Raw genomic sequence first — 19,408 nt, forward strand, 5'->3', positions numbered from 1 at the left:
GTGGCAAGAAACTGAACGACAATCAGAAATAAATAAGGGGAAATCGGGCATCCCTGTCTGATACCTCTGGATAATAAAAATCTTTGTGAGGTGCCAAATTTAAGTTTGATGGAGCTGTTATTGTTATTATACAGAGTTTTAACTGTACTACAGAAGTATGGGCCAAACCCACACTTTTCTAGAGATTTGTAGATAAAATTATGCTCCACCGAGTCATCTGTGTCGATGAGGTCGCTGTAGTCGAGAAGGTCCAGGACTAATCTTATATTGTTTACAATATGTCGATTTTTCATAAAGCCAGATTGTGATTCATCTATGATTGAAGGTAAAATACCTTTTAATCTGCTGGCAAAAAGCAAAGCTAAAATTTTATAATCAATATTCAGTAGAGTTATAGGACGCCAGTTATCAAGAGATAGAAGATCCTTTTTAGGTTTCGGAATTAAAGAAATAATGCCTTGAGTCATTGAGGCGGGGAGAGATTGTAAAGCAATACTTTCTTTAAACACTTAAAGGAGATAACTGCTCAGAGAACATTTTAAAAAAATCTGCTGTTAGGCCATCATTTCCTGGAGACTTATTATTTTTCAATTGAGATATATTTAGAGAAATTTCTTTATAAGTGAAAGGGGCATCACATAAATCTCTTTGATCATTATTTAAAGATTTCCAGTGACCAATAGAGTCCAAAAAAAGAAGAGGCAGAGTAATCACAGTAAGAAGTTTTATAGATATTTCCATAAAATTTTGAGCAGTATTCTGAAATACTTCGTGGATCATCTGTTATCTCATTACCAATCCTTGGTTGTTCAATCTGATATTTAAAATGAGATTTCTCCAGGTTAAAAAAGCAGGAAGAATTTTGTTCCCCCTCCTCAATCCACTTGCTACGAGACCTTACAAAAGCCCCCTGAGCCTTTAATTTATAAATGTCATCTAATTTATCTTGAAGTTTATGAAATTCACATCTTTCTGTGTCTGAGAAAACTGTTTGTTGTAACAAAGAAGAAAGTTTAGCTAGCTTTTGCCAGGTTACTGCCAAGTTGCCTGAAATATTTACCTATTTCAAATTTACATAATTCCCAATTACAACTAAATTTATTTTCGGTTAACGCTTTAGTCAAAAACTTTTTAATTAAGACAGAGATAACTTGTGGCTTCGTGCTGTTGAGTGATCAGGTTGCATATTGCGCATGCGCTTTCCATACACGTCGATGCTACTGACGCATCTCCCGACTGTTGCGCTTTTCTGCCACCTATCGGTGGGTGGCTGTACATGATTTGGCGCTAGCTTTAGCCCAGCCTCACTCATCATTTATCGGTTTTAGCGGAATAATGAACCGGCAGAATAAAACCCCGTTCATCCACCGTGCGATGGCCCTAACACCGTTTCCTGTAAACACCCAGATGCCACCCCAAAGGTCAGGAAATCCTGTGCTGCTTAGAAAAATACCACCTATAACGTTGGCCTCGTAGTTTTCTGACACTTGTATTTGGTTTTCTGATGTTTATTGTAAGACTTCTCCGTAAACGCCCCACAGAGTCCTGGTTGATTATTGTTGTTTCACCTGTGTGTTGCGGTCCTAAAGCTATTAGCAGAAGCAGTTAGCTAGCTAGCTAGCATGGCGTGGTTTGTGAAAGCCCTCTCTCTGTGTTTACTCCTGCGTTGCTGTTTGTTTTTGTCGTCGCAGAGTCCCCCAGGCCTTCATAGAAGCCATGAAACGCATTTCATCATCTGACACAAACCCCGGAATCCTCCCGAAGCCGGATAAAGGTGCAGGCTCAGCCGTTACCTTGTAGCCTCACCTGTGCAGTTCTTAGTCCTTCTCTGTAGTGCTTGCAGTGCACCAGTAGCTGGCTTCAGTCACCACAGCAATACCAGATGATGTGTTTTGTGTCAAATGATCCAGTCTACACATATCCCCCCTACAGAACAACGTTCAGATACGAAATGGAAATCTTCCTTCCAGCCAATTAACCAACAGGACGGAGACAACCAGGAGGAAGGTCCCAGCAGCTCAGAGAGGTGAGGTGGACGGTCTCATCCCACCCTTTTACCACACCAGTCTGCTTAGAAAGCACTCTCAACACAGCATCATTTATTTATTTATTTATTTATTGTTTATCCCGTTAAGATTACAAACCTTGTTTTCAAGGGAGTCCTGGCCAAGAGGCAGCAAAAGTTACAGTTACACATATTACAGTTACACAGTTAAAAATCACAGAAGGCAGTTACAACACAGGGAACCGTCTCAAGGGCTCTCAGTCTGGCTTTGAATGTACTCAAGGAGATAAACCGGGCTAATTTCCAGTTTTCCTGTAGCCTGTTCCGTGCAGAAGGAGCAGAGTGAACGAAAGTCTAGTTTGGTTCCAGCAGACGGACCACAGAGTAACAGCTGGTCGCTTGTATGCAGACTGTGAGAAGTTACACCTCTCCGTTAGATTAAGTTACGGATGTAGGTGGGTAGTAATCCAAGCACGGCCTCATAAATGAAGGTGCACCAATGTCCCAACCTCCTGGTGGACAAAGATGTCCGTCCCACAACTCACCATGATGGGTCAGTGGTCTACAGTTAGTGATAAACCTCAGCGAGGCACGAGGAACCATCAGTCTTACCGAGACGCTGTGCTGAGGCATTCATGCACAAAAGGTCTCCATAATCCACAATATGCAGAAATGTTGCCGTAACTAGTCGGTTTTTGTCTCAAAAGAAAAAGTTTATTTAGAAAAAGAAACCCAGTCTGAGACTTTCTATATGGGACTTGAAGGAGCGCGAGTCATGGAGCCAGACACCAACTGAGTTGTTTACGACACATTTTGAAGAAGAAGAAGAAAATATCATTTCTATAGCGCCTCCCAAGATAAAAACAACGAGGCGCTTCACAAAAGCAAAAAATGTAAAAATATAAAACAGAATTTAGAAAATGGTTAAAAATATATTTTAAATTAGCAAAAACAGACAATTGTGATTAAAAACATGTTAAGAAAGAGAGAGAGTGAACAGGAAAGAGGGAAAACGCCAAAGATGCCTCAGCCTGGCCTGCCAGACTCCTCGTCTGTCTAGTTCTGCACAGAGAGTCCGGGAACTCTCCTGTTCAAATAACCCCGCCCCTGAGAATTCTAACGAGCCAATCAGCGCTGAGCAGCGGACGTCACACACCACAACGCCGAGCTTGTCATAAACATGGCGACTGAAGCGGAGTTCGCTGCGGCTCTTTCCTCTGCTCTAAATGACTTGGATGTTTTTAAAACCACAAGTAGAAACGCTAAAAGCCCTTCTGCTGAAAACATAGAAGATGTTTGCGCCATTTTTTACTACAGCTAAAAAACTACAGCGCTGCGCGGTACAGTCGGCATTTCCGTCTTTTTTCTGATTGGCTAGTTTTGAGCTGGCTAGTCCCGCCCCTCAGGTGCCTCTCCGCCTGTGAGTTACCAGACTCTCTGTGCAGAATTACACAGGGCGAGTGTGGCTGGCTGGCCAGGCTAGAGAAGCCGGCCTCACCTGGAGGGGGACGCGAGTTCCAGAGCTTCAGACCACTGAATGCCGTCTCTCCTCTAGCCTTGTAGCGCGCCCCGGGGACAACCAGAAGCAGCTCAGCGGCGGATCTAAGAGCACGCGAGGGCTGATGAGGGTGAAGAAGCTCAGCCAGATGTGTTGGGGCGGAACCATTCTGAGATGAGATGCTGCCTTTCTTCTGTTAGCGTTACGGGACATCCCAGTGCTTGTTGCCTGAGACGCGCCGTGTGACAGATGAAACATTTTATTAAAGTCCTAGCACACACAAGTCAGAAGCTGTTTCATGTATGAAGCAGGCAGCGAGTGTTCTCTGCGCACGTTTCCTTCCAGGTGATCTTCGGGTTTGTAATCAACAGTCTTGCATCCTTCTCTACTCGCAGGGTCGAGCTGTACGATCCTAGCAACCCTCTGTCTTCAGACTCTGAGCCAGAGAAATCACCAGATCAAGAACGTGCATGCTCTCCAACGAACGACGAGAACAGCGTGGAACACCAGCGCCTGTCTCCAGACAGACTACACCTTCACAGCAGCTACTGGCACTCAGCCTTCCACGAGTCGGTGGACCCACCTCTGGACAGACAGAAGTTGTTCACCACACCCACAGAGAGCACCACTGAGAAGCACCCTCACAATCTGGAAACTGAAATGCATGATCGTCCCGGTTACGGCTTCCAAAGCAGATCCCTGGAACAAAGAGGCAGCAGTCCCAACCGGCTTGTTCACGGCTCCTCCACTCCAGGGTTTCCTGAGTCTCATAGCCGACGAAGGGCTAATGAGGAGGAGGAGAGAATAACTTGGCCTGAATACACGAGAGAGGTACCACAGAGAACCATCTAACAGCATTAGAACTAAAATCTGAGGAATTGGCTTACATGAAGTCCCCGTTCTGTCCCTACAGATGACCCCCACAGTCCGCTCATCCCCACCCAGGTTAAAACGAGACCATCAACAGCTGGGCTGTCTGGAAAAGGGTGAACTGATGATTCAGGGTTTAGCTGTTGGCTTTTCCATAAGAAAAAGGAGAGCAGATATTTTGGGAATGCCGTTGTGGAAGTCATCTATCATGTGCCTCCAACCGCTGCAGCCCGGTTAGATACCATCTCAAGTAAACGTCTATAAAATGTTGTTCCACAGGACTCGACCCAGAAGCTCCTCCCCCAAAGGCGACAAAGCATGAAGGAGTCGACGTCATAATGGACCAGTAAGCAACAAACAACTACCCAAAACAACAACAAAGCACTAAGTGTTCCAGAGCAATTTGAGATTACCTCTGTAATGTAAAGTGTATTATCAATACTATTTATTATTATTTATTATTATTATTATCCGTACAGGGAGGAGGAAGGGATTCAGATTAGTACTGGTGCTGGTACTAGTGCTGGTACTGGTATTAGTACTGATGCTGGTACTAGTGCTAGTACTGGTATTAGTACTGATGCTGGTACTAGTGCTGGTACTGGTATTAGTACTGATGCTGGTACTAGTGCTGGTACTGGTATTAGTACTGGTGCTGGAACTAGTGCTAGTACTGGTATTAGTACTGGTGCTGGAACTAGTGCTAGTACTGGTATTAGTACTGATGCTGGTACTAGTGCTAGTACTGGTATTAGTACTGATGCTGGAACTAGTGCTAGTACTGGTATTAGTACTGGTGCTGGAACTAGTGCTAGTACTGGTATTAGTACTGGTGCTGGAACTAGTGCTAGTACTGGTATTAGTACTGATGCTGGTACTAGTGCTAGTACTGGTATTAGTACTGGTGCTGGAACTAGTGCTAGTACTGGTATTAGTACTGATGCTGGTACTAGTGCTAGTACTGGTATTAGTACTGGTGCTGGAACTAGTGCTAGTACTAGAATTAGTACTGATGCTGGTACTAGTGCTAGTACTGGTATTAGTACTGATGCTGGTACTAGTGCTAGTACTGGTATTAGTACTGATGCTGGTACTAGTGCTAGTACTGGTACTAGTACTGATGCTGGTACTGGTGCTAGTGCTGGTGCTGGTACTAGTATTAGTACTGATGCTGGTACTAGTGCTAGTACTGGTATTAGTACTGATGCTGGTACTAGTGCTGGTACTAGTATTAGTACTGATGCTGGTACTAGTGCTTGTACTGGTATTAGTACTGATGCTGGTACTAGTGCTAGTACTGGTATTAGTACTGATGCTGGTACTAGTGCTAGTACTGGTATTAGTACTGATGCTGGTACTAGTGCTAGTACTGGTATTAGTACTGGTGCTGGAACTAGTGCTATTACTGGTATTAGTACTGATGCTGGTACTAGTGCTAGTACTGGTATTAGTACTGGTGCTGGAACTAGTGCTAGTACTGGTATTAGTACTGATGCTGGTACTAGTGCTAGTACTGGTATTAGTACTGGTGCTGGTACTAGTGCTGGTACTGGTATTAGTACTGATGCTGGTACTAGTGCTAGTACTGGTATTAGTACTGGTGCTGGAACTAGTGCTAGTACTGGTATTAGTACTGATGCTGGTACTAGTGCTAGTACTGGTATTAGTACTGGTGCTGGAACTAGTGCTGGTACTGGTATTAGTACTGATGCTGGTACTAGTGCGAGTACTGGTATTAGTACTGGTGCTGGTACTAGTGCTGGTACTGGTATTAGTACTGATGCTGGTACTAGTGCTAGTACTGGTATTAGTACTGATGCTGGAACTAGTGCTAGTACTGGTATTAGTACTGGTGCTGGAACTAGTGCTAGTACTGGTATTAGTACTGATGCTGGTACTAGTGCTAGTACTGGTATTAGTACTGGTGCTGGAACTAGTGCTAGTACTGGTATTAGTACTGATGCTGGTACTAGTGCTAGTACTGGTATTAGTACTGATGCTGGTACTGGTGCTAGTGCTGGTATTAGTACTGATGCTGGTACTAGTGCTAGTGCTGGTACTAGTACTGATGCTGGTACTGGTGCTAGTGCTGGTGCTGGTACTAGTATTAGTACTGATGCTGGTACTAGTGCTAGTACTGGTATTAGTACTGATGCTGGTACTAGTGCTGGTACTAGTATTAGTACTGATGCTGGTACTAGTGCTGGTACTGGTATTAGTACTGATGCTGGTACTAGTGCTAGTACTGGTATTAGTACTGGTGCTGGAACTAGTGCTAGTACTGGTATTAGTACTGATGCTGGTACTAGTGCTAGTACTGGTATTAGTACTGGTGCTGGAACTAGTGCTAGTACTGGTATTAGTACTGATGCTGGTACTAGTGCTAGTACTGGTATTAGTACTGATGCTGGTACTAGTGCTAGTGCTGGTACTAGTACTGATGCTGGTACTGGTGCTAGTGCTGGTGCTGGTACTAGTATTAGTACTGATGCTGGTACTAGTGCTAGTACTGGTATTAGTACTGATGCTGGTACTAGTGCTGGTACTAGTATTAGTACTGATGCTGGTACTAGTGCTGGTACTAGTATTAGTACTGATGCTGGTACTAGTGCTGGTACTGGTATTAGTACTGATGCTGGTACTGGTGCTAGTGCTGGTGCTGGTACTAGTATTAGTACTGATGCTGGTACTAGTGCTAGTACTGGTATTAGTACTGATGCTGGTACTAGTGCTGGTACTAGTATTAGTACTGATGCTGGTACTAGTATTAGTACTGATGCTGGTACTAGTGCTGGTACTGGTATTAGTACTGATGCTGGTACTAGTGCTGGTACTGGTATTAGTACTGATGCTGGTACTAGTGCTGGTACTGGTATTAGTACTGATGCTGGTACTAGTGCTGGTACTGGTATTAGTACTGATGCTGGTACTAGTGCTAGTACTGGTATTAGTACTGGTGCTGGAACTAGTGCTAGTACTGGTATTAGTACTGGTGCTGGAACTAGTGCTAGTACTGGTATTAGTACTGATGCTGGTACTAGTGCTAGTACTGGTATTAGTACTGATGCTGGTACTAGTGCTAGTACTGGTATTAGTACTGATGCTGGTACTAGTGCTAGTACTGGTATTAGTACTGATAATGGAACTAGTGCTAGTACTGGTATTAGTACTGATGCTGGTACTAGTGCTAGTACTGGTATTAGTACTGATGCTGGTACTAGTGCTAGTACTGGTATTAGTACTGATGCTGGTACTAGTGCTAGTACTGGTATTAGTACTGATGCTGGTACTAGTGCTAGTACTAGTATTAGTACTGGTGCTGGTACTGGTATTAGTACTGATACTGGTACTAGTGCTAGTACTGGTATTAGTACTGGTGCTGGAACTAGTGCTAGTACTGGTATTAGTACTGGTGCTGGAACTAGTGCTAGTACTGGTATTAGTACTGATGCTGGTACTAGTGCTAGTGCTAGTACTGGTATTAGTACTGGTGCTGGAACTAGTGCTAGTACTGGTATTAGTACTGATGCTGGTACTAGTGCTAGTACTGGTATTAGTACTGATGCTGGTACTAGTGCTAGTACTGGTATTGGTACTGATGCTGGTACTAGTGCTGGTGCTAGTACTGATATTAGTACTGATGCTGATACTAGTGCTAGCATTGGTACTGATGCTGGTACTAGTGCTAGTGCTGGTACTAGTATTAGTACTGATGCTGGTACTAGTGCTAGTGCTGGTAATAGTATTAGTACTGATGCTGGTACTAGTGCTGGTGCTAGTACTGGTATTAGTACTGATGCTGGTACTAGTGCTAGTACTGGTATTAGTACTGATGCTGGTACTAGTGCTAGTGCTGGTATTAGTACTGGTGCTGGTACTAGTGCTAGTACTGGTATTAGTACTGGTGCTGGTACTAGTGCTAGTGCTGGTATTAGTACTGGTGCTGGTACTAGTGCTAGTAGTAGTATTAGTACTAGTGCTGGTACTGGTGCTGGTACTAGTAAATGGTAAAAGATAAACTTGTATAGCACCTTTCAGTGTCAGTACACTAAAGAGTATCATTCATCCATTCACACACGGATAGTGATGAGCTAGTGAAGCCACCGGTCCCTCCAACCACCACCAGAAGTCAAGGTGGGTTAAGTGTCTTGCCCAAGGACACAACAGCCGGTATCGAACCTGCAACCTTCCGATTACTGGACAGTCCGCCTTACCTCCTGAGCTGCTGCTGCCCGAGTACTGGTAGTAGTACTGGTAGTAGTATTGGTAGAAGCAGGCAGGTACTTCTGGCTCCTGCTTGTGTGACGCTTTCCCTCCAGGTCAGTGATGCTGGTAGCCGAGTCCTTCATCAGCACCAGCCTGCAGGCCCTGGTGGTTCCAAGTGCTTCAGTTCTGAGCACAATTCCTTTGATGGCTTTGAACAAAGTTGTCCAAAGTGTGGCTCGCGGGCCCTTTGCAGCCCAGTAGGTTTGTGTCCAGGCGCTTTTAAAATTCTGTCCAGGTTTGTACTAACGTGAGGTCTGACATGATCTTTTCAGAATGGAAAATTCCAAGTTTAATACAAAATATTAATCATTTATTTCATTCAATTCAATTCAAATACACTTTATTAATCCCAGAGGGACGTTAGAGTTTAGCTTCCTGGTAAACAGGACCAGAAACCATCTCAGACACGTTCACGAGCTCCCAGAACCAGTTCTTGTGCTCAGGAACTCAAGTCCTACAGAAGCATGCACCAACATGTTTCCTCGGTCTGTGTGCAGAGGCCATCGCTAGTTTGTGTTTGTAGAGCTGCAGCTGGACCTTTGAACGGGTCGGCCTCATCATTCTCAGCTGTGTGGTTTAAATTTTAAACGACACCTTCAGGTGAAAAGCTCTTTTACTTTTGGGTTCAGCTTTAACAACGTGTCAGAAGTCCCAGAAGAAAGAGTTCCAGATGTTTCCATTTCTGCCACTAGATGGTGCAACCTCCTCCGCAAGCGGCTCTGATATTTCTTACAGGTGTCCCATCACCTGTGACCTCTGTGAAGTCGAGCTGGCCAACGCTCAGGAGCTGGAGGATCACCTGGACTGCAAAAGCCACTGGGACACTCTGGAGCACATCCAGCAAAATAACGATTATGACGACCTGGCCATAGCATTCCTGCAGGTAAGACGTGTCCTTCACAGACAGGCTCAGCAGCACCGGCTTGTTTAAGCCCAAGATGTTCCCATCAGCTTGACAGAAGCCATTTTTATGCCAACAGGAAGTCATGCTGTACAAGAGCCATCACTGTAGCCGGGCAGTAGAAGAAAATGCACTCCCAGGTACCGACGTGCGACGGGTCAAAGCGCTCTCGGGTTCCTTTCTGACTCCTGGTTGTTTGCAGCTCTGCAGCAAAACCACCACATGACGAAGGTGGAGATGTTTCGTTGTGCAGCTTGTAAAGTCTACGTGTCGACATCTGCAGCTGAGGTGAAGACTCACATCTCGTCTCAGGACCACCTCTCCAACACTCAGGTAATCCCACATCCGCGCCGAGACGCACGTGTCCGTGCCGACTTTAACGAGGGTTGTTGTTGTTGCTGAAGGACTTTGCAGCGCAGCAGAGGAGAGCGTGCCTTAGCAAGGCAGAGACCATGCTCCAGGAGCTGCAACCACAGCTCCAACACTTCCTCAAGGTATTTGGACTTAGACCCACAGCCCATCTGGTGCTTTTGTCATTTAGATTATTTAGTCAGTTAACTTTGATCTTTTCCATTGAATAAGTTAGGTCTCCAGCCACAGCTCCACTGCTAGAGTAGGAATGTAAAGGACTCCGATAAGCCGTAGCTCTGTTTCGGATCGTTCACTCACGAGATGACGTCTCCTTTCAGGGTGGGACTCCTTTTAAGTGAAGCGATTGAATCTTCAGAGTCCTCTTCAGCTGAAGAACGAGCATCAGCTCTGCTGTCATCATCTAATAAAGTCTGATCCACACCTTCACTACCTCTCTGGGGTTTCTCATCGTTTGGTAAAATCAGACGAGTCGAGCTTCCTTCGGTTTTATTCAGAACAACACAAATGTTTTACACGGATCTGTGTGATATAGCACATTTCAAATTAAATTATTCAAAACAGCATATTTAAACATTAAATATAGGTGACATAAAGGGGAGGATCAGCACAGGGTGTGTAAGACTCAACATTTTTAAAACCGTCCTGACCCATCTGGAGATTTCATATTAGAAACGATGCAATTACGTAAAGGCTAAAAACATTTTCTATGCATTAAAAAGTTGCAGACGTTTTTTGTGCACCAGGTCCTGGGTTTGGTCACTCCGGCCTGACGGGACAGGCTGCTGCTGCTGCGACTGAAATAAAAACTGTAATCTATGTGAGAGTTGGTTCAGAGGAGGGCGGTGCTTCCCTAAAACAGGCTGAAATCTGAGGTAAAGGTTGTTTCCATTACAAACGGGATCGACACTACTGCGTAAAACAAGAAGATGTGGAATTTCATTCCACAGAAAGGACCGTGTAGAAACAGAAAGGTAACAGTTTCCTAATTAGGAGGATTTTTTTACTGTCCGAACGTTCCAATTCGCCCGATGCCCAAAACCGGGCTGAGCCGTCCTCCTGGCCAGTATTTCCCTCAAAACAAAAACAAGTGATCAAACATCCAATGTACATACACATATAAGCTAGTGAAGTCTAAAAACGGTCCCAGCGGGCCTCACGAGGCCACGTGTGGGGCTGCTGAACAGCTGTCTTGATCAGTCTTGACGCTCGGGGGGGCTGTAGGCAGCGATGAGACCTCTAGCATGCCGAGTCCAGTGTGAGGGACACCAGTGTTCATAATGTGTCTCTGTAAATGTTTGATCCAATCCTCCTGGACTGACAGGGGGCCCTGGAAGACGAGGTCACAGAACCTGTGCAGAAAGAGTTTTTGTCCTGGAGCAAACTTAACAAACATCCATGTGATGCTGTCCGACGTTCAGTAGGAGCAAAGCAGCGAAACGTACCTGCAGGTGAGCCTGTACATCTCCTCTGGAGATTGGGGTAAGGGCAGGGTCTTCTTCTTTAAGCACGACCTGGAGCGTTGCCTAACTGCTCTGCACTGAACAGCTGACAAACAGGATTCAAGAGGAGAGTCATTTCAGATTACAGCCAACCTGAGTCAGGGTTCTGCAGCAACCTCTGGAAACATGAGCTTGTTTTATCCTCGAGACAGTGAAGACCCGTGTAACTGCGGTGCATTACCGACAGACTCAGAGGCATCAGTCACATCATCTGGCGTGGGTTTGTGGAAAATCGTACCTGTTGAGGATAGCTCTTTGGCCTAAGCTACGAGGAACGGATTACTTCTGATTGAGCTAGCAGCTCATGAAAATGGGGCCAGCAACAAAACATCTTCAAACTTTTCCATTTTAAGACTCAGGGCAAGTTGTGCGGGCTGTGCAGTGGTGCAGCGGTTAGAGCTGTTGCCTTGTAGCAAGAAGGTCCTGGGTTTGATTCCCGGCCTGGGCTCTTTCTGCATGGAGTTTGCATGTTCTCCCTGTGCATGCGTGGGTTCTCTCCGGGTGCTCCGGCTTCCTCCCACAGTCCAAAAACATGACTGTTAGGTTGATTGGTCTGTCTACATTGTCCTTAGGGGCGTGTGTGTGTGTGTGTGTGCGTGTGTGTGTGCGTGTGCGTGTGTGTGTGTGTGTGTGTGTGTGCGTGCGTGTGTGTGTGTGTGTGTGTGTGCATGATTGTTTGTCCTGTGTGTCTCTGTGTTGCCCTGCGATGGACTGGCTCTGTCCAGGGTGTACCCCGCCTGATTGCCCGTTGACCGTTGGAGATAGGCTTTTATCCAAAGCGACGTACAGTTTATAACCTATAGGTCATGTTGTGATCTGTGGGGGAAACCGGAGTACCCGGAGGAAACCCACGCATGCATGAGGAGAACACGCAACTCCACGCAGAAAGGCCGCAGCCGAGTTTCGAACCTGCAACCTTCATGCTGCGAGGCAACAGTGCTAACCACTGCGCCACCATGCAGCCCATAATCTAATTATAGTGTGTTGCTGTTTTAAGTCCAGCAACGGTCAGTTTTTAGCTACAGTTTGACCGTTCAACATCTGGTCAAAAAGGAGACACGAGACTGCACGTGTTCCCTTTAAATTGGCCTGCCTTCATCCCATCAGCTGGAGCTCAGAGCCTGCAGCTCTAAACACAAATAACAACATGTCAACAATAACATTCTCTCCTCAAGGACCAATCTTTCAGGTCTCCATGCATCTGAATAAGGAACACTCCAGCTCGGATCAGTTGCTAAATCAAGAATGATTTCCTAAATTAAATATGAACTTCTACTACTTTTAAGCTAGATAATCATTAAATAAATGTTTGTTTATTGCTACTTATAATAATTATAATGAAATGTTTCATTAATCTGTGCTTAATGACTGAAGTTTGAAATGAATGTTGTGTTGTTTACATGGCAAGGTCATCATCATTTGCGCTCACACAAGCTCAAGTAAGGTTAAGTTGAACTCGTGACACATAAATGGTCTTTTACCCCAGCCAGAGCCTCCATATCAAAGAAGGCGTGTTTCTGAGGTTGTCTTGGTAACCATTCCTCAACTTGTCAGCCTTTGGTTGGCTACGCAAATCATAATATGAGATCCTTAAAACTGGATCACTCTGGTGATTCATCAGTTCTTGAGAAAGCTTCAGACCGGCCACCTGAAGCAAAACCTCTCTAACCCATCAAAGCTTTTCACACGTCGCCAAAATCTTTTTGCACCTGCGAAGCTGATGCAGCAACAGTTCCTGCAGAACAAGCTGATATTGTTTAGACTCCTTTAGAGTCCCAGACGCCGTCTGTCATGACCCGAGACATCTCTGGACTGAAGCGTCGGTGCCACGGTATTCTACAGCCCTTCGGTGCCAGAGGTCAGCCGACCTCTCTGACCTTTGGATCCACCAAGAGGGTCTCCGAGAACGAGTGAAGTAGACACACAGATTGCGTCTGATGCCTTTTGATAATAATCAACTTCTTAGCTTAACGCAAACCAAAGTCTTCTACACCCAGAACTCAGCTTTCCTAGATACGGAAGTTCTGATAACACCGCATTCACACCTAGGTTCATACATCACATTTAGTTCCATCCATCACAGTAAATGTTAGTTAACTTGTCATGTTAACCATTTACATGAACATACGAGATGATTCTCAGCACATACGTCTGTATACACAGCTGCCATCAGTCACCAGATCTCATACATCTGTCCATCAGAGAGATGTCAGAGACGAAGTCTCAGTGCGTTCAAAATCGATCTAAAGTTATAAACCAGGAGCCTTCGTCCTAGTTTACATGTACAGTAGAAAACCAGCCTCTCAAAGTTAGCGCCAACAAACGCTGGTGGGAGCGAAGCAGATGGAGTTAAAACAGGATATGCACCATGGTTGAAGCAGCACAGCTGATGTGGTGCAGACCGGACTGGACCTAATATCGTCGCCACAAGGTGTTATCAGAAGACCGCTTCCTCGATCTCGTCACTTCTGGAAGTCACCGGGATCAGCTCGCCGGAGCCGTTTACACGCAGAAGAAGTCTGGTTCCTACCACGCCATCTGGGTTTTTCAGCACGATTAGAGCCAGTTCGCCTTGAACCAGACTAACGCGTTTACATGGATGTAAGAAAAACCTGATTTAGGGCAACAATGTGCTTTTCTGGTGCACATGTAAACGCACCAACATGTAAGTAGAGCCATTCTGAATGACTTGAAATGACCTGAGATGTTGTAGTCATGACATTTTTTGATTATTCATTTCAGCCCTAAAATAGACCTTTTAGGACTCACTTATTAATAAAATACGAACATAAAAGATTTAATGTTTTGGTCAACAGCCTTAATCTGCCTGTGAACGCCACATTTCTACATGTATGTTTTACTTCTATAGAGTCCTATGGAAGTGTTTAGTGTAAATACTTAAAGCTACAACAGCAACTTCAACCCTTTTTCATGCCTCTTACCAACGTTCTAACATAGTACAGCAATAAATGTATTGTGGAGGTTAAAGGGGCAGAAAAATGGCGTTAATTTAAATGTAGAAACTAGAGCTGGGCGATATGGCCAAAAAATAAAATAACCGATTTTATTTGCTTGAATTCGATTTCCGATTTTGTCCGATTTTTCTCAGACAGGTTCCAGCAGTCAAGAGCGTCTCTCAGTCCTTTGGCGATAAGTTCACTGGTGTGGTCCTCAGGAAAGTATGACGTTTGGAGGGAAAAACTATGTAAATCCCACGCATTGTTAATGAAATGCACCGTTAAACTCATACACGGCTGCATAGTTCAACTGCTCCACATGTCGCTTGTTGCCAAAAAAAGGACAGCTCCTCCAGTTCTCTGCCAACTTTTTTGCGTGTGTTTCTGTACAGCTGCGGCAAGACTACTTCACTGAAATACTTTCAGCTGGGTAGCTCATACCTGGGATCCAATGTTTTCATCAAATTTATAAACTCCGTCTTCTCCATGGTATATATGGGTACCATGTCTTTTGCTGTATACAAAGCAACCGTGTCGGTGATTGTAGTCCACCGGGCCCCTTTCTTGTCATATGCGGTCCCCTGTGCGAACGATTTGGCTACAGTTAGCAATTTTTTAGCCGCTGGTTCTTGGTCACTGCGGCTTTGTTCGTCTCGGAGAGACTGGCATTTTTCGTGTTTGGCTTGATGCCTCTGTTTTAGGTGTTGAAACAAGTTAGTGGTGCTGCTGCTGCCTTTGATTGCAACGGGTTTTAGACAAAGGTTGCAGCATGGGGTCTCTTGTTTTATGTCTGTTGCAGCAAACCCATACCAGTTCCAAACAACAGATGATTTTATCCCCTTCTTCGGAACAAACTTCCCACTCTCACCGCCATCACCGGTCGCCATGTGGTCGCTTGCTGTCTGTTGTTTTGTGTGTTTTTGCTCGCTCGTGGGTGGGGAACCTGATGCTACGGGACCTCCGGAGGGCCAAAAAGGCGCCATTACAAAAACTCGATTTACCTACTTTATGAATCGCCCGCAACAAAAAATTCGAATTAATTCATTTTATCGATTTTTCGCCCAGCCCTAGTAGAAACTGATCTTTGAGCCTCTATTTGCATAGAACATTTAGTCGGAGCTTAAAATGTCCCTAAAAATAGACAAAACAGGCGTAATAAGACCTGCTTTCCCCCACTCTACCAGTGTGTGTGTGTGTGTGTGTGTGTGTGTTGACTCAAGCCTACAGTAGAAGGGTTTGGAGGAGAGAAAAGTGAAAACTAGGAACCACAGCCTTTATAATATAAATAAATAAAATAGTACGTTATAAACGTACAGGCATATAACGGACAGGTCTACTGAGAAAGACTGTAAAAATGAACCCTTTAGGGCCAAAGTGGCAATATTGTGACCAGCATCATTGCTGGGTTTAACGAGTCACAGAGGCTAATCTAATGGCTCATGGGTCGCCGCCACAGTTACGATGGTGTTGGGATGAAAAGGGAGAAATGGGAGTTGGGGGTGGGGCTTGTTTCATTCTGCTTGTTCTGGATTGAAAGCTAAAGGAGCTGAGAAGAGAAGTCTGTAACGAGCCGTTTTGTTGGATTAATGTAATAAATTATCTTCCAGAATAAAACAGCTGGTGTGTTCCTGTTGACATTTTCCCATCTGGAGACTCCCGACCCAGGACAGCAGACAAGCGGAGCACACAGAAGACAAATATTATTTATTAAAGTGGAAAAAGTTGCAATGCTGACGGGTCTGTTCACTGTTGACTAGGGATGGGTACCTTTGACATTTGAATGGATTCTGTACTAACTCCCGGTACCCAGGAATCGATACCGGTACTTAACGGTGCCAATTTTAGATACTTGTGAGTGTTTTATTTTAATTCTCTTTTATAATTAAATATATATTTTCTCAATATATAACCATATTTGATAAATATCACGATAAATAACATACAACTGTTTGTATTTTAACATAGACTGTGGATCTATCTGGCATTTATTTGTACTCTGGATTTTTCAAGTATATCCTGAAACCTTCGTGGTGAGTAGTGTTTTTCTCTCTTGCAACAAAGCTGTAGCTAGCTGAGGCTAACAGCTAGCTGGTGCTAACTAGGGTTGGGAATAAAAACTGGTTCTTGTTGAAAACCGGTTCCTATCGTTTCAATTCCTAGGAATCGTTCGGCACTTTTGCAAACGTGCCCCTTATCAATTCCAGTCTGCGCGAATGACATCACCGTGCACGTTGCGTAGCTTACGGAAGCAGGAAACATGGCGTCTACGCGGCACAAATGCTCGAAAGTTTGGTTATACTTTACACGAAAGCATAACAACAGGGTAACTTGCAATAATTGCAGAGTGGATTTTTCATCTAGGTAAAAAGCCTTTGGGCACAAAATACGCGATAACGTAGAGTTAATGACGTGTTTAGACCCGCTCCGAGCTAGGAATTTCAACGCAGCACACCATGGTTTCCATCCATGGCCACAGAAACACCAACAGCTCGGCTGGTGGCCTGTTTGTTGCTTGGCTGACGTGTTAAAGGCTACACCCTTACAGTAGAAAGGCCTACTAGTGTTGGTGACAATACTTACTGGTTCCCTCTTGTAAGGCGATCCTTTTTCTTTTTGCATATGCCCGGAGGTGATTGGAGAGGGCAACTCCGCTGTGGAAAGTTGCATTGCAATGAATGCACATCTTCCTGTTGAATTCACCCTTTTCTGCAAAAAAAGACACAAAATGTAATAACATTTTCCTAAGTACATTACATTGATCTTAGGACATGACTAAGATCTGAGCATAGCTGAAGCCAGTCTACATATCTCTGAACTGCAAAAAACGTTCAGGAGTTCGACCATTCATCTATCGTTGATGAGTGTCTGTGCAAAAACTTAAATCTGCAATGACAGTTTTTGTGCAATCTTCTCAAATTTTACCACAGCAATTACTTTAATCACTATACAATCATAGACATATCGTTGCACGAAGCCAATTAACTGATGTTTGATATAAAAATGTTGTGTTGACGTAATTTCAAAACCTGCATTGAAAATGAGCTCGTCTAAAACAACAAAATTAAAAAATTGCTAAATTATCATTAAAGTTGATGTGATGTATTGAAATATTTAATAATGAATTGGCAGTGCATAAAAATAAAGTCAACGCTAAATGTTCCAAACCTTACCTGTGTGATTCAAGAGAATCAAATAAGTGTAAGAACATAGCTTCTGTTAGAAAATAACGTCGACAACATCAGGGAATTCCTTTGAAGGAATTCTGCCTTTTACCTTTCTGAGGACGTTGCTTACCAGATGGAGAGTTTGGCAGTGATCCTGAACTGTGCTCACTATTTGAAGAAACCGTTGACTCATTTCTTGAGATCGGAGTTGATCCTTTTAGTCTGGCGTCTTCTTGACACTTCCTTTTTTTCAGAATCCCTATTAAGGCAGTTGTGCCTGAGAGAGAATTTTTAACACCCATCTTCTCCAACTGCCCATTTTCAGACTTAATGTCAGATAAAGTAAATGTGGGCATCAGTGGTTTGGTGTCCGTGAGAACACTTGGGATGGAATGACTTTTGGGGAATCTGGTCTGAGAAGAGGTGAAGCGATTAGTGATGGGCAGCTTTGGTGAAGCACCATAATGAAAATGGTTTCGTCTTCTTCCCAGAATCTGAAGGGCTTGTTGAAATTCCTTTTTGTCTCGCATCAACTCATGCAGTAAAATGATTGGGGATTTGCTCTTTGAAGCAAAATTTTTCCCAAGCTTTTTCAGATGACCTCTTATATGGTTAGACTGCCCCGTCCTGTTATCGAACGCATCCCCACAGAGCGGACAAGTGTGGAGGTCAGTCACAGTCTCCGAATCTGACTCTAGCTGTAGTGCTGGAGGAAAGAACAAACACACACACACACACACACACACACACACACACACACACACACACACACACACACAAAATTACAGTGTATACTTGTCATGAATACCACCTCACAGCCATGTTATTAATACTTGTTCTGTGCTTGGTTCAGTTACAAAAATGAGGATAAAGGTCTTAAAATCAGCTAAACTGTTAAAAATAACAACACCAAATATTGAACAGCTTTATATCCAATCCCCATTGTAGAATGTTGGGATACCTCTTACAGGTGGAGCACCTTCCTGGTGACCATAGACAAGTCTGGCTTGATCTACCAGTAATGATTCGGCCATCAAGAACCAAAGAACATCTCATTAAAGAGCAAGTCACCCCCCTACCATAGTCTTACTGCACCCACACTGCCTGTTTGAAAAATGCACCACAAGGAGGTGTTTCCTGGTGTACCAGGAGGGCAGAATTGCGACAGTGAGTGACGAGGACTGCTACGCTCACTCCATGCTCAGTGAAACTGCATTGGAGAACGGAACCACTAATAAGCACGCACAAACATTCAATCTGCTTAGATGGAGATGCTAACGCACACACACACACACACACACACACACACACACACACACACACACACACACACACACACACCTCACAAGTAGAGCTAACACACACAAATACACATGACTCAGACGAAATAAAGGCAGCACTTCCTAGAAACTGATAGGGACACTAGCTCCTTTGCCTCAAAGCAGTCACCAGAGGGAGGCTTTATGAAGAGATGAGTGACCCTGAGCCATATCGTTTTGAACATATGGCTCATGAGTTTCCCAAGGCTACTGGTACCAAGCTGTAAAACAGGTGTGCTTGAAGAATGGACATTGTAAACAGGCATGACAGGGGGCACTGAGGACCAGGGTTGAGAACCCTGACCTAGCCAATAGCAATGGCTGTTTCAAATTACATGAAGTGTGCCGTTTCAACCTGAATAGGGTGCCTTTTAACTTTTAAATAAGATGTACTAAAATGCAAAAACAATTACACATCTACTACAGCACTATTAGACACTCAACTATAACATTTGTTGGCAAAAAAGGTTGATTTAGGGTTGACTTGCTTGTTAAGTCATACTCTTGGTTGAAGACCTACTATTTATTGGGTAACTAGTTTTTAATCATGCATTTAT

General features: G+C 44.2%; 2 protein-coding genes across 3 annotated transcripts in view; one reads left to right on the forward strand and one right to left on the reverse strand.

Moving 5' to 3' along the window:
- The first annotated feature begins 1,159 nt into the window (after positions 1 to 1,159).
- On the forward strand, positions 1,160 to 10,338 carry LOC107396369 (uncharacterized). Its single transcript, XM_015976065.3, has 11 exons — positions 1,160 to 1,421; positions 1,692 to 1,774; positions 1,933 to 2,026; positions 3,899 to 4,334; positions 4,417 to 4,489; positions 4,653 to 4,719; positions 9,375 to 9,522; positions 9,620 to 9,680; positions 9,743 to 9,873; positions 9,945 to 10,034; positions 10,230 to 10,338. The coding sequence occupies exons 1-11, from the start codon at positions 1,336 to 1,338 to the stop codon at positions 10,248 to 10,250; spliced, it is 1,290 nt and encodes a 429-aa protein (XP_015831551.3). The 5' UTR covers positions 1,160 to 1,335; the 3' UTR covers positions 10,251 to 10,338.
- Positions 10,339 to 10,859: 521 nt separating this feature from the next.
- znf644a (zinc finger protein 644a) overlaps positions 10,860 to 19,408 on the reverse strand; it is a 31,415-nt gene continuing 22,866 nt past the window's right edge. For both annotated transcript variants that reach the window (XM_015976062.3, XM_015976061.3), the window contains exons 3-6: positions 17,663 to 18,238; positions 16,949 to 17,074; positions 11,355 to 11,457; positions 10,860 to 11,261 (exon numbers count right to left, since the gene is read on the reverse strand). In XM_015976062.3, the coding sequence (XP_015831548.3) occupies positions 11,066 to 11,261; positions 11,355 to 11,457; positions 16,949 to 17,074; positions 17,663 to 18,238 (1,001 nt within the window). In that variant the 3' untranslated portion in view covers positions 10,860 to 11,065. The remainder of the gene's footprint in view (positions 11,262 to 11,354; positions 11,458 to 16,948; positions 17,075 to 17,662; positions 18,239 to 19,408) is intronic.

Source organism: Nothobranchius furzeri, chromosome 11, assembly GCF_043380555.1.
Source record: "Nothobranchius furzeri strain GRZ-AD chromosome 11, NfurGRZ-RIMD1, whole genome shotgun sequence".
NCBI lineage: Eukaryota > Metazoa > Chordata > Actinopteri > Cyprinodontiformes > Nothobranchiidae > Nothobranchius > Nothobranchius furzeri.

What these genes read in the sequence shown, in the direction of transcription:
- LOC107396369 (XM_015976065.3), top strand. Translation starts at nt 1,336, where the DNA reads ATGAACCGGCAGAATAAAACCCCGTTCATCCACCGTGCGATGGCCCTA. An exon ending in CCTCCCGAAGCCGGATAAAG is followed by an intron (nt 1,775 to 1,932) that starts GTGCAGGCTCAG and finishes TCCCCCCTACAG; the next exon opens with AACAACGTTCAGATACGAAA. An exon ending in ACCACCTCTCCAACACTCAG is followed by an intron (nt 9,874 to 9,944) that starts GTAATCCCACAT and finishes TTGTTGCTGAAG; the next exon opens with GACTTTGCAGCGCAGCAGAG.